Source organism: Amblyraja radiata, chromosome 41 (assembly GCF_010909765.2).
Source record: "Amblyraja radiata isolate CabotCenter1 chromosome 41, sAmbRad1.1.pri, whole genome shotgun sequence".
In the NCBI taxonomy this organism is placed as follows: Eukaryota; Metazoa; Chordata; class Chondrichthyes; order Rajiformes; family Rajidae; genus Amblyraja; species Amblyraja radiata.
In genome coordinates this window covers 2,746,830-2,765,021 of record NC_045996.1, presented here as the reverse complement: position 1 = coordinate 2,765,021, position 18,192 = coordinate 2,746,830, and the positions used below count along the sequence as shown (strand labels likewise).

The window sequence follows — 18,192 nt, the reverse complement described above, 5'->3', positions numbered from 1 at the left end:
ATGAAGCCGCCATGGAGAGTAGCAAGAATTCTCGAGCCGCAGGTGGTCGCCAGGAGGTCCTAGTGGGTTGTCAGGAGGTCGAAGGTTCTCGGAGGTTATCGTAGGTTGTAGCCGGTGCTGACCAGTAAATTTCATTGGCTCATTGGGAAAAAAAAGGTAAGCAGTAGTTACACTGTGCTTTAGCCGTCTTAATTACAGCGCCAACTTTCCTGTTCATCGCTGTGTGTGTCTATCACCTTGGCTTTGCACCGTGTGAATTTTTTAGACGGGGCAAGCGGGGGGAGCGCTGTCTAAAAAATTCACACAGGCTGGTGAAGGAAGCAATGTGTTTGTGTGTCTGTTCCACTCTGACGGTCACCGTTCCAGTTGCCGGTTTTTCTGGCAACTGCCGGCAACTTGACAATCGCCGGCAGTCCACTGAAACATCGCCTAAGTGGGACAGGCCCATAAGAACAGTGTTATATATATGAAGTTAATAAAAAATTGTGGCAATCGGGAAATGGGGGTTAGGGCCCAGAGGGCTTCAGAATGGTAATAAGAATTGCAATTTTTACATCGGATTTATAAAAATAAAAGTTTTTAATAGCTCTAAGTTTTTTTTATTACTCAAGTTAAATATACTAAACGCTGCAAATTCCAAAAATAAACTTTATTCAGAAAAATATATATATATTAACTAAACAGAAATTGTGCAGGGGGATGGGCCGCACCAACACTAAGTACAGCAGCCCCGAGATTACCACATTTTTCATGGTTATCTTGGTGCACCGTTTCCATAGTCCCACATTTTGCTTGACCTTTGCTATCTACTCCAGCCAATTCTTGTTGCACGCCCCGGCGCCTGCAAACCAGAATGCCAACGCCTTAAGGTGATCAGACCTGACGGTAGATCGGTTGGGCCAGTTGCCGAAGAGCATGGTCTCACTCCCGATGCCAATTCAAATTGGTCGTCAATGCTGATCAATCTGTGGACCGACTGTACATCCAAACAAAAGACCACACCATCTTCCATGTACGGGGCAGTTTTGGCCTGAGTGCCCCCACTGCCTGGCAATGTCACCACTCTTATGCTCTCATACTTCCTGAGGGATTCAGCAAAGCACAGAAACAAGATAGGAGAATAAACAATCCTGCCAGAATACTAAAGGCTTTATGTTACAATGTTTAATAGAGTATTGTTGCATAAGTGTCAATAGAAAAGATCACTTCAATTTCAATAGCCAGCAGCGGTGAAAATAGCAGCTGTATTCTTAAGAGACTATGGAAACAGTATCCTTTTCTCTGGAGTTTTTTTTTAACCAAGGCACCTTTTTTTCTGCTTGTTAATTTCCAAAACAGGATCAAAATTGGGTTTTAACCATTGCTGCCTGTGTAATACAAATACAAACTTACATAATATGCAATTAACATTATGGAAACACATGTTATAGAATAACCTTTTAACATTGTAAATTTCAAAACATTGTAAAACGATAATAAGCAGGCACTGTTTTTGGTGATGTTTGGGGGATAATTACCATGGCCATGGAAGGGAGTCTGGGGAGAAGGGTGTCATCCTTTTGTGAGCGGACTATCACATTCTAAGGATGCTAGGTCTGGTATTCACACTGCACTAGATCATTGGAATTAAGTGTTAAGAGTGGAATTTGAATCTGCAACTTTTTGACCTAACGATGGGAGTGCCACAACTGAACACACCTACCTGATGCACAGCTAAGTTTAGAAGTTGTTGAGGGGCCATTAACATGTCTTTTGTAGACTAAGACACGTTTTGAGTATTGGCTGCTCCCGCCCAACGTCTTTGTAATTGTATTGTAAGCAGTTCAGGACCATTAACGAGATTGATCTGGAATGCGTGGGTTATTTTAAGAGGAACGGTTGGACAGCCTAGGTTTGTACCCGCTGGAATTGAGAAGATTGAATCAAGTAAGATCCTGTGGCATCTTGTCAGAATTGTGGAAACATCTAGAATTAGGCTTCTACAGACAGGCATGATTTAGTCAAATTATTATTACCTGCAGCATTCTTCTCAGCTCCTAAAACTTTCAATGATGTTTAGGTTAGCTTAAAGATGGAATCATGAAGAAAAATACAACTTCAAGCATCAGGGCCGTTAATACAAGAGCCAGATTACCAAAAGTAAAAGTTGTGCATGAGTTTTGGTCTGCAGGATTTCGGTGAGGATCTTGATGAGGCCTCCTCCAGCAAAATAATTGATGGGTATGCTGCATAAAATGTCTGTCTGGCCTACCACAATGCCTGTGACAACATCAAATAACAAGGAGTTACCCAGCAATAATCTCTAAAAAAGTGATGGGCAACTTCATTGACGCTCTTCAGACCCAAATACGTTGCAGCATCTGATGTCTCAGGTCTTAATTCATGTCCAACATAAGAGGAAGGTGCCCAACTGATGCTGATGTGGAGGCCGAGAATTGTCTCTTACTTTGATGCTGTCATCCCTGTTGTTTACCTTGTTGAAAGGTATTTGCAGAGTAGCAGTCCAAACCGCACAGCACTGTCTGACCCAAAATGTCAGCCATTCTTCTCCAGAGATGAGTTACTCCAGCATTCTGTGTCTATCTTCGATTTAAACCAGCATATGCAGTTCCTTCCAACTCAGCACTGCTGATCTGTTGGTCAAGGGACAAGAGAGGCTCTGTTTCAAATGTGACAGTATCTCAGATCCTGTAGCTGCTGCTCTGTCAGTACTCTTGCCTTTGATTGCAAGTAATTCAGCCTGATTGCTGCTACTATGCCAAAATGATACATTCCAGATCTGGAACTTTTATTGCCAGATCTGCTCAAAGTCATTCTCCCTTCTGCATTCCCCATCGAATGACATGAGCTTTGCTGTAGTTACTGCATTTAAGCACCAATGCACAGATTGCCAAATAGACGATAACAGGAGGTTTTAAAGGAAATTAGTTTTGCCAAACTTTATTAATTTAACTTGCAATACTCACTATTTTAGAAATATTGCCGTGTGTAAAAAGTTACAAAATAAAAAATATTGTGGCATCACTATAGTACCTTTATAATAGAACTACATTCTTTTTATGTGAAAAAATTCTTAACTTGATAAATCAAAGTGTAACTTCAAATATTAATCTAAGATTATTCTCATAACTATTGTCTCCACTGAAATAAAAGGAGAAATGTAACTGCCGCAGCACAGGAGAATTTCAAATGCTAAGCTCCAGGCATAATTAAATCTTTTTTTTTTTAACATTTTAACTATTTCTTAACAGTGTTCTGGATCTCAACGCATTTGAAAGACAGAATAAGGCTGAAGGCCTAGGAATGGTCACAGAAGAGGGAACCAGTAAGTAGCCATTCATTATGGTGAGTTTTGAAATAAGGAAATTACAAGCTTGAATCATTATAAATATGCGAAGAAATAATTAGGCCTTCTCCTTGATATCCTAAACATATTGCTGTACTGGGCTATCTGCCGATCTCATCTCAAGACCTAATATCCTAATATTATTTCCAGAGTTTATTTTGTTTACTTCCTTTTTTAACTTTGTAGAAGATCAATTAACTGTACAACATTTTCTAGTTTATAATTTCTTGAGTTGATTTTTGTTCAATAATATTTACTGAATTATTGTGATTGTATTTCAGTTTCCTATTTTTAACTCATTTTCGTCCTTTTTTTCTTTTTCACTTTTCTCTCATCTACAGTCATCAAACGTGAACGTGGTAAATTATTGTTTAGCTTTTATCTTGGGTTTTTTTCATATGATTTCTGTGCAGGTCAAAACCAACAAAACAGCATCTGATCCCTGTCCCTTTGCTTAATAAATCTACGCAGTTCAGATGCTCTGAGATTTGAAAATCTTTAGCCTCAAAGTTGATTTGCTCTTTCTGAATTGGTTGTTTAAAAGTACACATACGAGGAAATACATTAAACTCAATTTGCCATGTAGTGATCATGCCACAATATTCTTCAGACTATTCCTTTCTGGTTAGTTGAAAATTGTTTTACTCTACACACTAAAAAATGAAACTCTTTAAATTGCTAATTTAGTTTTCTCCCTGTCAATATTGCAAGCTGTCTTCAGCTGAGAGAACAGTTGAGTGGACTTGTTCTCAGATTCTGCGTTCTATTGTATAAATAGCAAACAAATTAAATAGTACATGTTGAGAGCCCATGGTAATTATTTCCCTGGCATAGTGGATACACATTTTCTAATGAAATATTAAAGCAAAGAGATAAGGGACTGTGTAAGACACACACCTCGTATATTTCAGGGGGGGACACAACTTTCCTCCAGTCACAATATGAAAATGTAACAAATTATTTAAACATACAATTCCAAATTGCGGAATATATTTTGGAATCGATAGATAGCATGCACCGTGTTGGGAACTCTCTCAATAACCCCACAAATACATTTTCCAATATGTCAGTGAGGATTATGGAATCAGGCCTTTTACATATTCATCAGAACAAGCTCTTCTCCACCTAAATGTTTAAGAAGGAACTGCAGATGCTGGAAAATCGAAGGTAGACAAAAACGCTGGAGAAACTCAGCGGGTGATGCAGCATCTATGGAGCAAAGGGATAAATTCCTTCGCTCCATAGATGCTGCCGCACCCACTGAGTTTCTCCAGCATTTTTGTCTACCTTCTCCAGCTAAAAATCTTTTGGGAGTAAAGTCAAGACATAACTAAACAACACAATGTAATCTGAACCTGAATTTGTGGCATTATTTATGCAAGATTACGTGTATGCTGCTTATAAGTAATAAGAATTACAAAATTACAACAGCAAAGAATCTTAACAGGTCTGAAGAAGGGTTTCGGCCCGAAACGTCGCCTATTTCCTTCGCTTCATAGATGCTGCTGCACCCGCTGAGTTTCCCCAGCAATTTTGTGTACCTTAAAGAATCTTAACAGTCTGATTCACAATACTATTCCTTTGTTTAGTTTCAGTTAGTTTAGAGATACAGCATGGAAGCAGTCCCTTCGGCCCACGAATTTCACGGCAACTATTGATAATCCATTCACACTGGTTCTATGTAATTTACTCCTTACACACTCGGGCGATTTGCACATGTCTTTGGGATGTGGGTAGAAACTGGAGCACCTGGAGGAAATCCACACGGTCACAGGGATAACATGCAAACACCACCCAGACAGAACCCAAGGGCAAGAACGAACCGGGTCTATGGCGCTGAGAAACAGCATCTCTACCAGCTGTGTCACTGTGCTGCCATTGGTTTGTGAAATTTTATATGAACTATTTCTAAATGAAAAACCACAGACCTTCTTTCTGGAACACACATTCAAATTTAAGGAAGGAATCTCAATCATCACATCCCTGAAGAGCAAGGCAGGATTCTGTGGCAGCGTAAAATTACACCAATTAACGTGGAATTCTAAAACTACAATTGTCTAAAAGAAACAAATATGAAAAAATAATTTATTTTGATATTTTCAAATCTCCATTTTATTGTTTTGATCAGATAGTTGCTTTTTTTGGTTAATTAAAATCTGCAATGCATGTTCAATAATACTTTGAAAGATTGTCTGATTTTGCTTGATACATCTTATAATACTGAACATTCTCAAGACCCAGTGCGGGTTTACAGGTGAGGGTTTCTCGTGTGAGTTGAATACTTAACATCCGCAGAATGTGTGTATGCTTTAAAATTAATGGCGTGATTTTTTTAAGCATTTGTGAGAAGGCAATGACTTTAAATGATTTGATGTGTACTAAAAGTACAATAGTTAATTGTGTTTAATCCCCCTATTGGTTAATCTATTTTTCAGAAGGCAAACAAAACGGTTCTGGTATGTTGATGAGCATTGCCAGTAAAAGGATTGTTGCATTGTGTGTTTTTATTATTTGAACTCACTCATCTACTTATACCTTCTTCCATAGTATAGATACTTTCTCATATAATCACAATTAATACTGTCTGTAATTAATTCATCTCCATTCATTTTGAGTGGCTACTCGGTTTCCTCATTTAATATTGTTGAGAAATATTGAGCTAAATTTCCACTTAAGTCCAGTCAGAGCAGATCAAATACGTTTTAATTCCATTAGTTAGTATAAATGTTGAACTTGGGTCAGTCAGTGCATCTGCATTACTTCCTTGTTACTGATATTTCACACAGTTGACCCTGACATTTTACTATTTTAAAAACTAAGCAAACCACAGGCTTGACCAAAGTAAAGATATCTTCTAAAAAACACGTTTATGTTGGAAGAAAGTGAATTTGTATCACATGTTCAACATAAAGATAGTCAATAAAGAATTTAGCCAGCACAGAAAAAAAATCCCTGTTGTGCTGCTGTGTCTGAGTTTCAAATCATGAATAGAATAATCAAGAACATGCCATCAGTGCATGTATCCCTTTTGTGTATTTTTGTCCAGTAGCTGGCAAATATAGAAAATGAATTAGTCCATTCATTACAGTTGACAATCCACTTCCTTAAATCCATTTTCAATCAGCATAATTATTTTGCAGTAAACTATTTAATCATCCATTGCACCAAACAGAGAGATTTCTGGATGACTTCCATTTGCCAGCAGTTTCCAGCACAGGTTTATGTATTCTGTGTTGGTAACTGATAGAAGCAAAATGTACACTCAATAGGCTTCCTGAAGTGACAATACAAATAAATCTTAATAAATTACATTTTTGTACCCCATGGACTATTCCCTGCATTTTCGAAGATAATCCATCATCGTGAAATGTCTGCACATTTCTGCTTGCCAATAGGGCTCTGTAAAGCAAGAAACAGCAAAATAAACCACATTAACCACAATACAGTTTTAGCATGAGATTAGAAGGAGAATAAAGTTTCGTAAATGTAACCAACCAACCTTCCTCCAAAAACTCTCGTATTTGACAATCCATGCTTTTTGTTTCACTTTTTGTTGCCTTGTTCCTCACATACCAGCTCCAACCATCATGAGATCTATTTGGCACCAGAATGAAGCAGTTAGTCTGACAAAATGCACAATGACAGGGTGGCCGTTTTAATTTTATATATCTTATAAATATTATGAACAAGATTTATCAATGCTGTTTTTGTGTGTTTCGTATTACTACTTGGTTTCATTTTGGAAAAAACAGATATGGTAAAAGGCTATACCATGATCTATTGTTAACATCCGCCCATGTGAGGGGTGGGAATGTTGTACGGTGTTAAATAGATCCCACAAAAAACTCCGTGCTCGTCTTCATGCCCATAATCATCTCATATGTTATTTCAATGTCTCTGCATCAGTGATTTAGACATTGAAATCACATATAACGTGATGGACGAAAAGGTACAGCTGGTGGCATAGGAGAAGGGTGTTGACAGATGCAGTGAAGAAAGAATCCCTCGAGATGTTAGGACCTTTTTGAGTACCTGCAGATTCTCTTCACAGATTTCAACCCAGGCAAGGGATGTAATTGTGGAAATGAGAGGCCACTCCGACACCAGTTGCTTATGATGTTCAGATACCAGGATTCATGCTGTGACATTACTATGTGCCTCTCACTCTTGCCTCATCTGCAGTAATTTCATTTGAAATAACCTCTGAAAGCCTTGTCCATACTGAAATTACAAACAACTTCCCAGTAAAGACCACAACAGCTGACCAGCTTCTTCTGAGGAGTGATGATTTTATAAAGCATAGAGAATTAATTTGAAAGGAATTCCCTTCCTGAAGCACATTATAATGGTTCAGGGTTGATGAATAACACCACAATGACATTGTAGTAGACATAGTCTACATGAACTTCAGCAAGGACTTTGATAAAGTTCTGCATGATAGGTTACTTTGTAAGGTTGGATCATATGGGATCCAGGGAGAGCTGACTAATTTGAGATACAATTGGCTCTATGATAGGAAGCTGAGGGTGATGCTGGAAGGATATTTTTCGGACTGAAGGCTCATGACTAGGGTATGCCTCAACAGTGGTGCTGGACCTATTATTGCTAGTCATCTATATAAACAAAATGGATGACTGTGTGCAACGCATGGTTAGTAAGTTTGCAGAAGTCGCTAAAATGGGTTGAAGAATGGCAAATGAAGTTTAATTCTGCTAAATGTAAGGTGTTGCATTTCAGGAGGTTAGACCGGGGTAGGACTTCCACAATGAACGGTAGGGGTCTGCAGACTGTTATAGAACTGACACCAAGGAGTCCTTCTGTGTTGTAAGGGGAGCACTTTGGGACCAGTGACCATAATTCTATTAGTTTTTAAATAGTTGTGGTGAAAAATAGGACTGTTCCACAAGTTAAAGGCAAGACAAAATTTGATGGCATTAGATAGGAACTTGGAAACAATTGATTGGGAGAGGTTGTTTGCAAGTAATGGGAAATCTGGCAAGTGGAGGGCTTTTAAACGTGAGATAGGGAGAGTTCAGGGCCTGCTTCTTTCCTATGAGAGTAAAAGGCAAGTTGGCAGGATTAAGAAACCCTGGTTGACGATGGATATTAAGGCACACAGGTGTGGAAAAAAAAGGTATATGCCAGTTATAGACAGCTGGCCACAGTTATAGACAGGGCAACATGGTGGCACAGCGATACAGTTGCTGTCTTAAAGTGCCACAGACCTGAGTACGGAGTTTGTACATTCGCTCCGTGACCTGCGTGGGCTTTCTCCAGGAAGCTCGGTTTCCTCCCACTCTATAAACACGTACATGTTTGTAAGCTAATTGGCTTGGCTTGGTATAAATATAAATTGTTCCTAGTGTGTATAGGATAGTGTTAGTGTGTGGGGATCACTGGTCGGCGCGGACTCGGTGGGCCAAAGAGCCTGTTTCCGTGTCGTATCTCTAAACTAAACTGGGATTAAACAAATCCCTTGTGGAATATAAAGGACAGAGGAGTGCACTTCAAAGGGAAATCATGAGGGAAGAAAAAGATATTATGTAGCTTTCGCAGATGAGGCAAAGGAGAATCCTAAGAGATTATGAATTATATTAAGAGCAAACACGTACTAAGGGTAAGAATAATGCCCCTAAAGGATCAATGAATTAGGTATTAAATGAATATTTTTTGTGGGGAAGGTCACGGAATCTAGGTCAGGGAGGAGAATAATGATCCATATTACAAAAGATGAGGTGCCGGTGTCTTAAATCACATTAAGATACCTATGTGTATCCTTGGACATCGCAGGAAGGTAGGGAAGAAATGACTCTGACAGAGATATTTGTATTGTGGTTAGCCACGGGTGAAATACTACAAATCTGGCTAAAGCCATATCTTTATTTAAGAAAAGCTGCATGGCCAGGGAACAACAGGTCAGTGAGTCTCATATCGGTGATAGAAACAAGTGAATTAGATTAGCGTCGACAGGCATCTCGATCTGCATGGATGAGTCGGGCTGAATGGCCTGTTTCCATGCTGTTTCCGCGACGGTTTGACAACGCATAGGAATCAGCGGTTCTGTAATAGAAAAATAGAAACATAGAAACATAGAAAATAGGTGCAGGAGGAGGCTATTCGGCCCTTCGGCCATTCATTGTGATCATGGCTGATCGGCCCCTATCAATAACCCGTGTCTGCCTTCTCCCCATATCCCTTGACTCCACTAGCCCCTAGAGCTCTATCTAACTCTCTCTTAAACCCATCCAGTGACTTGGCCTCCACTGCCCTCTGTGGCAGGGGATTCCATAAATTCACAACTCTCTGGGTGAAAAAGTTTTTTCTCACCTCAGTCTTAAATGACCTCCCCTTTATTCTAAGACTGTGGCCCCTGGTTCCGGACTCGCCCAACATTGGGACCATTTTTCCTGCATCTAGCTTGTCCAGTGCTTGTATAATTTAATATGTTTCTATAAGATATCCCCTCATCCTTCTAAACTCCAGTGAATACAAGTCTAGTCTTATCAATCTTTCCTCATATGACAGTCCCGCCATCCCAGGGATCAATCTCGTGAACCTACGCTGCACTGCCTCAATCACAAGGATGTCCTTCCTCAAATTAGGAGACCAAAACTGTATGCAATACTCCAGATGTGGTCTCACCAGAGCCCTATACAACTGCAGAAGAACCTCTTTACTCCTATACTGAAATGTGAAAGTTATTTGAGAGGATACTGAGAGCCATGATCTAACAGCATTTGAAAAGGAAGTACTGATTTGGAATAGTCACAATGGCATTTTGCATGGTAAATCATGTCTACAAATTGAGTTTATTGAAGAAGTGATCGAGCATAGGGCAGGTGAACAGGTCCAGTTTGAATACATTTGGCCTATATCCGTATATAACTATCCTATCCATGTACCTGCCTAATTATCTTTGAATTGTCTCCATTCTACCACATCCCCTAGCAACTGATTCCATATATTCCAAACCCTCTGAGAGAAAATGTTGATCCTCTGTTCTTTAAATCTTTGCCCTCTCATCTTAAATTGATGCCCTCTAGTGTTAGACTCCATTCCCCTTGAAAAAAGAGTGGCCATCACCTTATCGATACCCCTCATGATATTGTATATCTCTATAAGGTCACCCCTCATCCTCCTATTCTCTTGACCTCGGTGTTGTATGGAATGTGCATGTTCTCCATGTGACCACGTGGGTTTCCTCTGGGTGCTCTAGTTTTGTCCCACATCCCAAAGACGTGAGGGTTTGTATGTAAATTGACCTTTAAAATTGCCTCTAATGTTTGGGAATGGATGGAGAAAGTGGGAAACAGAATAGAAACATAGAAAATAGGTGCAGGAGTAGGCCATTCGGCCCCCCGAGCCAGTACCGCCATTCAATATGATCATGGCTGATCATCCAAAATCAGTACCCCATTCCTGCTTTTTTTTCCCATATCCCTTGATTCCATTAGCCCTAAGAGCTAAATCTAACTCTCTCTTGAAAACCTCCAGTGTATTGGCCTCCACTGCCTTCTGTGGCAGAGAATTCCACAGATTCACAACTCTCTGGGTGAAAATGTTTTACCTCATCTCAGTTCTAAATGGCTGACTCCTTATTCTTAAACTGTGACCCCTGGTTCTGGACTCCCCCAACATAGGGAACATTTTCCTGCATCTAGCCTGTCCAATCCCTTAAGATTATTATATGTTTCTATATAAGGTCCCCTCTCCTAAATTACAGTGAATACAGGCCCAGTCGACCATTCTTTCCTCGTATGTCAGTCCCACCATCCAGGACATTAACCTGGTGAACCTACACTGCACTCCCTCAATAGCAAAAATGTCCTTCCTCAAATTGGGAGACCATAACTGCACTCAATACTCCAGGTGTGGTCTCATCGGGGCCCTGTACAACTGCTGTAGGACCTCCTTGCTCCTAAACTCAAATGAATGTGAACGGATGATCAACGTGGACTGAGTGGGCCAAAGGACTTGTTTCCATGCTGAATCTCTAATCTAAACTAAACTAAAATTATGCGGATGGTAGATAGAGCAATACATTGGAAATGGTAGTTAAACCTCTTAACAATGAGGTGATGCATTTTAGTAGATCTAGGAAAACTAGGACTTATGCCGTGAATGGTAGAACCTCATGTATTAAGGAACATAGTGAACATGTTTCAGGATAGATGTGTCCTGAACTAGAGGTTTAAGGTGAGAGGGGAAATATTTAAAAATAATCTGAGGAGCAATTTCCTCGCCCAGAGAGTGGTGCATATATGGATCGAGCTGCCAGAGGAAGCTGTAGAGACGAACACAATGGCCACATTTAAAATACACTTATAGACAGGTAGTATGTGGATAAAAGGTTTAGAGGGATATGAGCCAAATCCAGGCAAATGGGACTGGCTCAGTTCTAAAACCTGGTCGGAATGGACTTGTTGGACAAAAAGGCCTACTTCCTTGCTGTGTATGATTATGACTATTAAAAACAGCAATGAATATTGTTCATCATCAGTGCACATCTTGTCTGAATTTATGATGAAAGGAAGATGATGAATGAAGCTACTGAAGATAATTGGGCTTTGGACACTGACACAAGGACTTCTCGCAGCGATGGGGCTAGGTTACTTGACCTTAGATGATTGCAAAATTGACATTCTATGTGCGAGCATTTTCTCTTTCATGCCCATTATCTCATTTTATTTAAGACTGCTGCCATGATGTCATGGAAAGTCATTCTCCTCTCACCTCTGGAGTTCAGCTCTTTGATGTTTGAATAAAGGCTGTGATGAGGTCTGGAGCTAAACTGGGAATCGATGAGTGGGTCGTTGTACTGACGTGCCACTTGGTAACATTGTCATTGATAGTATCCAATACTTTACTGATAAGAAAATATTTGGTACGTAGCTGGATTGGATTCTTCCTGCAATTTATGAACAGACACATTTGGGCAATTTTCCACATTGTTGGATATATGCCGGTGTTGTTTCTGGTTTGGGTAGAATGCAACTAGTTCTGGAGCACAGGTCTACAGTACTACAAATGGATGTTGTCTGGTCAAACTAAATATAGTAAGACATTTCCAGGCCCATGTATATACCACCCTCTCACCTTTGAAACTGTTTGGAGGAATTTTAAGCTCTCTTGTATTTATTGTATACTTTATCATATAATAATAAACTATTTAGTACTACACTACAGAATTCTGATTGATTATAATGCTCTTGGCCCAGGTCATAATTTTTTATATAGAGTTATTACAAACCCAAGAGGTATAAAGTATCATAACGTACCAGTTTACCTGCTTGCCGAACATGTTCCATGGTCATGTTCCCTCAGCTGATAAGAGTGCATTACATATTGGTGTATTGTATAGTTGTGCAGTTAGCAATCTTGCTCCTGTGAATGCATCTTGATTGTTAAGTGAGGTGCCAGTGTACACAGAAACAACTGTAAAAATGTGTTGTGGTTTCATTCATTGGAAAAAGAGTTTGTTGTCATCAGTGTGATTTGAGAAAATGGACCTCAAAAGAATGTACGAAAGCCATGAAAGCAACAGATTGTTCTTGGGGTTGAGTTTGTGTTCAGCGAGAAAGGAACCATCTGATAGTTTGTATATGGGCCTGAACTCTCTATTTTCCTATGTGGGTAGCGTGGTCTGTTCATTTTCAAGACATACCTCTATATGAATCCATTATTTTACTTACAACCAACAAATCTGATGCATTTTTGGTATAATTACAACAGAGATTATTTTAGTTCCACGTCAGATGAAAATTTGATGTGGGATTAAAATAGAGGACTCTGCTCTAATTATAAAATAAAATATTCCCTGAGTTCAGCAGCTAATAAGGTAATACCATGAATTTCAACAGCAAAAGCAAAACATGAGAGTGACGTTTGTGCACTTTCTAAAGATCTAAACCATAAGAATGTAATCATCCCACATATTTCAAGTTTACTCTTTTATATATATATGTATATATATATCTATATACTAGACCAACTTGGACCCGTTGGGCCCTTGTCACATGGGAGGCCTGGTCTCCCAATGCAATTTTGCACCAGTCACCCATGGCCCCCATGGGAGGGCTGGTCCCCCAACGCAACCCAATCCCCAAGGCAATATTCCACCACTCACCCGTTTCCCAAACGGGAGGCCTGGTCCCCCAACGCAACCTGTTCACCAAGGCAATATTGCACACCACTCACACATTTCCCCAATGCAACCCGTTCCCCACAAAGCAAGATAACCATATAACCATATAACAATTACAGCACGGAAACAGGCCATCTCGACCCTTCTAGTCCATGCCGAACACGTATTCTCCCCTAGTCCCATATACCTGCGCTCAGACCATAACCCTCCATTCCTTTCCCGTCCATATAGCTATCCAATTTATTTTTAAATGATAAAAACGAACCTGCCTCCACCACCTTCCTGGAAGCTCATTCCAGCACTCACCCATAGCCCCCAACTGCGCAGGGGCTGCTCAGTTCGCCTTATTCAAAATTCAGTGTACTGTGACTTTAAAACCCTCCCTCCATGCTCCCAGGATTTTTTTTAAAGGGTACTGGACTGAGGGTGCCGCGATTACAACAATGTAGCAATTGCGATATCATCACTGGAAGCTGCCAGAAAAGTCTCGTCAGTTATTATTCTCAAAATTGGCTTTTTTAAACATTTAAATATCAATAACTTGTGGAATATAACATCAAATCTGAAGGTAACTTGACAAGATCGACGACAGGGAAAAAGTAGAGTGAGGTTCTGCAAAAAGTTTAGCGCTGCCGTGTACCGTTTTGACATAGATACATTCTCAATCAGCCACACACACATATATATATATATATATATATATATATATATATATATATATATAGAAACAAGACAAGACTTTTAATATTATACTAGACCAAGTGGAACCCTGTCAGATGGGAGGCCTGGTCCCCCAACGCAATATTCCACCACTCACCCGTAGCCCCACAGGTGGCCTGGTCCTCAAATGCAACCAGTTCCCCAATGTACGATTACACCACTCCCTTGCCTCCCCCAGCACTGGACTTTAAAAAAAATCCAATTCCACTTCCCCTGGCCCCACCCCCTCCTGTGCTGGCAGGAGTAAGTGTTCTATGATGGCAACATTGTTGCCAACGTCAGGGGACTGTGAGATTCCATTCAGGTGAAAACTTGGTGGAAGCACAGAGTGTCCCTGGATTGCAACTTTGTTTGAACGTTTGTTGTCAGCTGGGGCTGCAAGGATTTAACAGTAAAAACCTTTTTAAAGTTGGCTTTTTTAGACCTTTAAATAGCAATAACGTGAATTATATCATCAAATCTGAAGGAAACTTGACAAGGGCGATGACGGGAAAAAGCTGAGCAAGGTTCTGAAAAAAATGTTGTGCTGACGCACCATTTTGGCGTAGATACGATCACAATCACAGACACACACACATAGAAACAAGATGAGACGTTAAATAGTAGATATATATATATTAGTGTGTGTATATGTGGTTGTCTTTACATCTTTGCGAAAAAACTACGTGGTAACGATGACATTTTTACATATTCCGGTTGACATTTTACCCGTTGAGACTGGGAATCACCTTATCTGAACATTTCATGCTTTATTTCTCGACTTATTTCTGATTTAAGTTTAAAACCATGAAAAGACTGAAATTTAAACCACCAGCTTCAAATGATGATGTCACAATGGTTCAGTTAGCAGAGACCAGCCTGAATGAAGATTTCATCCTAGATTAAAGGTTTAAAAATGCCAGCTTTCACAATATTGTTACATATTCTGATTCACATTTTTCCCCTCGAGGCCGATATCACTTTCACTGACCATTTTATGTTTTATTTCTCGACTTATTACTGATTATTTTTTTTTTAAATCAAGCAATTTCAATCCTATATTTGACACGTTATTTGCGATTAAAGCTTTAAAAATGCCAACTTTCACAAGATTTTTACATATTCTGATTCACATTTTTTCTCTTGAGGCAGAGATCACCTTCAAATGATGATGTCACAATGGCTTGAGGGGGAGGGCGATTTGCTATTGCAACACGCAGGGCAGGTGCAATTGGAATTTAAAAAAAAGATCACTGCTGAGAAAGGCAAGGAGAGCGCTGGAATCTAACGTTGGGGAACGGCTTGAGTTGGAGGATCACGCCTCCCATGGGGGCTACGGGTAGGGAACAGGTGCATTTGGGGAGCAGACCCAACGGGTCTGCAGTTGGTCTAGTATATATCTACAAATAGCACACATGCCTTCATACATTTCCGTCCTAGTGTGTTTCTAAACATTGTACTAATTCAGTGGTTGCTGTTGAGGTATGAACATGGTTAACATTTGAACAATTGTGCCCAACGGGTCTGCAGTTGGTCTAGTATTTATCTACAAATAGCACACATGCATTCATACATTTCCGTCCTAGTGTGTTTCTAAACATTGTACTAATTCAGTGGTTGCTGTTGAGGTATGAACATGGTTAACATTTGAACAATTGTGCCAGATAACAAGTGTACATATTTGTGGTTGAGATTTTGACTTAATCCCCCCCGCTCCCTGCCCCTCCCCCCCCCCCCCCCCCCCCCCCAACTTCTTCAGACCTCTCAAAACTTACATCTGTGAACCTTTCCCCACCATCTGCTTTTGTTGAAAGTAATTAAACTCACCCGACCTGTGTGATCTTAATCTTAATATTAATTGTTGATTTATCAGGACAGTCATGTTTTCAAGGCAAACAGTTTTGGATATAAGGTAGCATCTGATTGGAAATCAAGGAAATATGCATTCACCAGTGGACTGAGCACATGATCAGTTCTACATTTAACTTACTACAAAAGTAGCCAACCTGGTCAGTTCAAGTTTTGGTGATTCCAGAATGTTATTACTACATAATTGTAATAGAAACAAAAATGTCTGACAACACCTCTGTTAATCATGAGAAAAGTAGTTGAGAGGTTAATAGTAGCCAAGACAAATTGTTAATTGTCAGCTAAGACCTATTGTTGGGACCAAACACATCATCTCTGTATGCATAATTGCAGTGAAGAGCAGCAGCAGGAACCCCAGCAAATGTGTATCTCCACATCAGTTTCATTTAAGACACTACATCTCCATCTATGCTGAGATCAACTAATCTTGCAGAAATCAGGAATCAAGCAAGTGCCTGAAAACGAGGCCCGGTTAGCACCTGGCCTTTTGGTGCTTTAAAACTACTTAAATCTTCAATTCAATAGCTAGCAAATGGATGTGTGCTATCTTATCACAAGTACACATAGAATAAGGGCAAAGAATACCCTTGAAGAAAGTGTTGGGTTCTTTCATGCAAATAAAGGGAACTCATCATCCACTTGAGTTCCCATTGAATGACTGGTTTGCCATAGGGCAGCAAGTGGCATTGATCAGCTTCACCTTATGGAAAATAGCCCTAAGGCTTTGCTCTTCCCCATTGATTTTATTTGTCCATGCCCCACGCTATGATGCGTCCTGATAAAATGCTTTCTAAGATGTATCTGTAAATGTTTGTGAGAGTTCTTGGGGACATAACTTCCTTAGGCCAATTAGGAAGTTCGGTATGTCCCCAACAACTCTCGCAACTTCTACAGATGCACAGTAGAAAGCATTTTAATTGGGATGCATCACAGCATTGTTTGGGAACAGCTCCATCCAAGACCGCAAGAAATTGCAGAGAATTGTGGACACAGCCCAGACCATCATGCAAACCACCCTTCCTTCCAATGACTCAATCTGCACTGTACTTCCATCTACACTCCACGCTGCCTCGGCAAGGCCACCAGCATAATCAAGAGTGTGCCTTCACCCAGGATAATCCCTCTTCTCCCTTTTCCCATCCAAATGCATATCACCAGATTCAGGGATAGTTTCTTCCCAGCTGTTATCAGGCAACTGAACCATCCTATCACCAACTAGAGAGCTGTCTACCACATTAGAGACATAGAAACGAAGCCCTTGGAGTTTATCTTGCACTAAACGCTATTCCCCTTTTCCTGTATTGATATACCGTGCACAGCTTGATTGTTATCATGTATAATCTTTCGACTGACTGGATAGCACACAACAAAAAGCTTTTCACTGTACCTCGGCATATGTGACAATAAACTAAATGAAACCCATTTCCTAACTTCATCCCCAATATCCTTCCCTAACTTTACATCCAATCTTCGCTCTCTTGGATTTCCTCGCTCCCATTCCTATTATTCAAAAGTACAATCAGCTGCCTGTTTGTCCACGACTTAATCTCCTCCTGAGGCATTATTTTTATGCAATTGAATCCATGTTCATCTCCTGGACTTAAAATCTACAGTCAAAGTGCAGAGTAAGTATCCTTATGCCAAAACTACAGAATTTTCAGCTGAGGTTAATTGTCCATTTTTCACTATGCTAACCCAGTAAGTCACTGTACCAACTTTAAATGAAGGTATGTGGAAATAGAGTATGACGGGGAGAATTTTCATCACAGTTCTCCCAATTTGTGTAACATTTTTCTAAACCTTCCACTATTCCTTCTCCGAAGTTGCTGTGGGTAATTCCAGCATCTCCGCCGTTTATTTATGTTTATAGTTTGAATTGATGTTTTCTCTTCATATGACTCTCTTTTGCAATTAGCTCCTTTGCAAAAGTAACAGTTTGAGAAAATCTCAGTTGAAAGAAATGTACATGGATTTTCCAGTGTGGGTAGGAAAGTTTCATTTCAACATTGTAGTCACCAGATACATTTCTGAAGCCATTATGATTCTCTGCACGATTTCATTACTAACATTGGTTTTCTTAAAAGAGATGATAATTCCTTGCACACCATTCCCAAGTGTATGTTTCTGCTGCAGA

General features: G+C 39.9%; 1 protein-coding gene across 7 annotated transcripts in view; it reads left to right on the top strand.

Annotated features, from left to right (window-relative positions):
• Positions 1-18,192, top strand: part of ryr1 (ryanodine receptor 1) — a 604,017-nt gene that overhangs the window by 503,345 nt on the left and 82,480 nt on the right. For 4 of the 7 annotated variants that reach the window (XM_033014584.1, XM_033014581.1, XM_033014580.1 and 1 more), the window contains 2 exons: positions 3,252-3,325; positions 3,688-3,705. In XM_033014584.1, the coding sequence (XP_032870475.1) occupies positions 3,252-3,325; positions 3,688-3,705 (92 nt within the window). Of the gene's footprint in view, positions 1-3,251; positions 3,326-3,687; positions 3,706-5,781; positions 5,803-18,192 lie in introns of all 7 variants that reach the window. The other 3 variants (XM_033014582.1, XM_033014578.1, XM_033014577.1) reach the window with 1 other exon arrangement.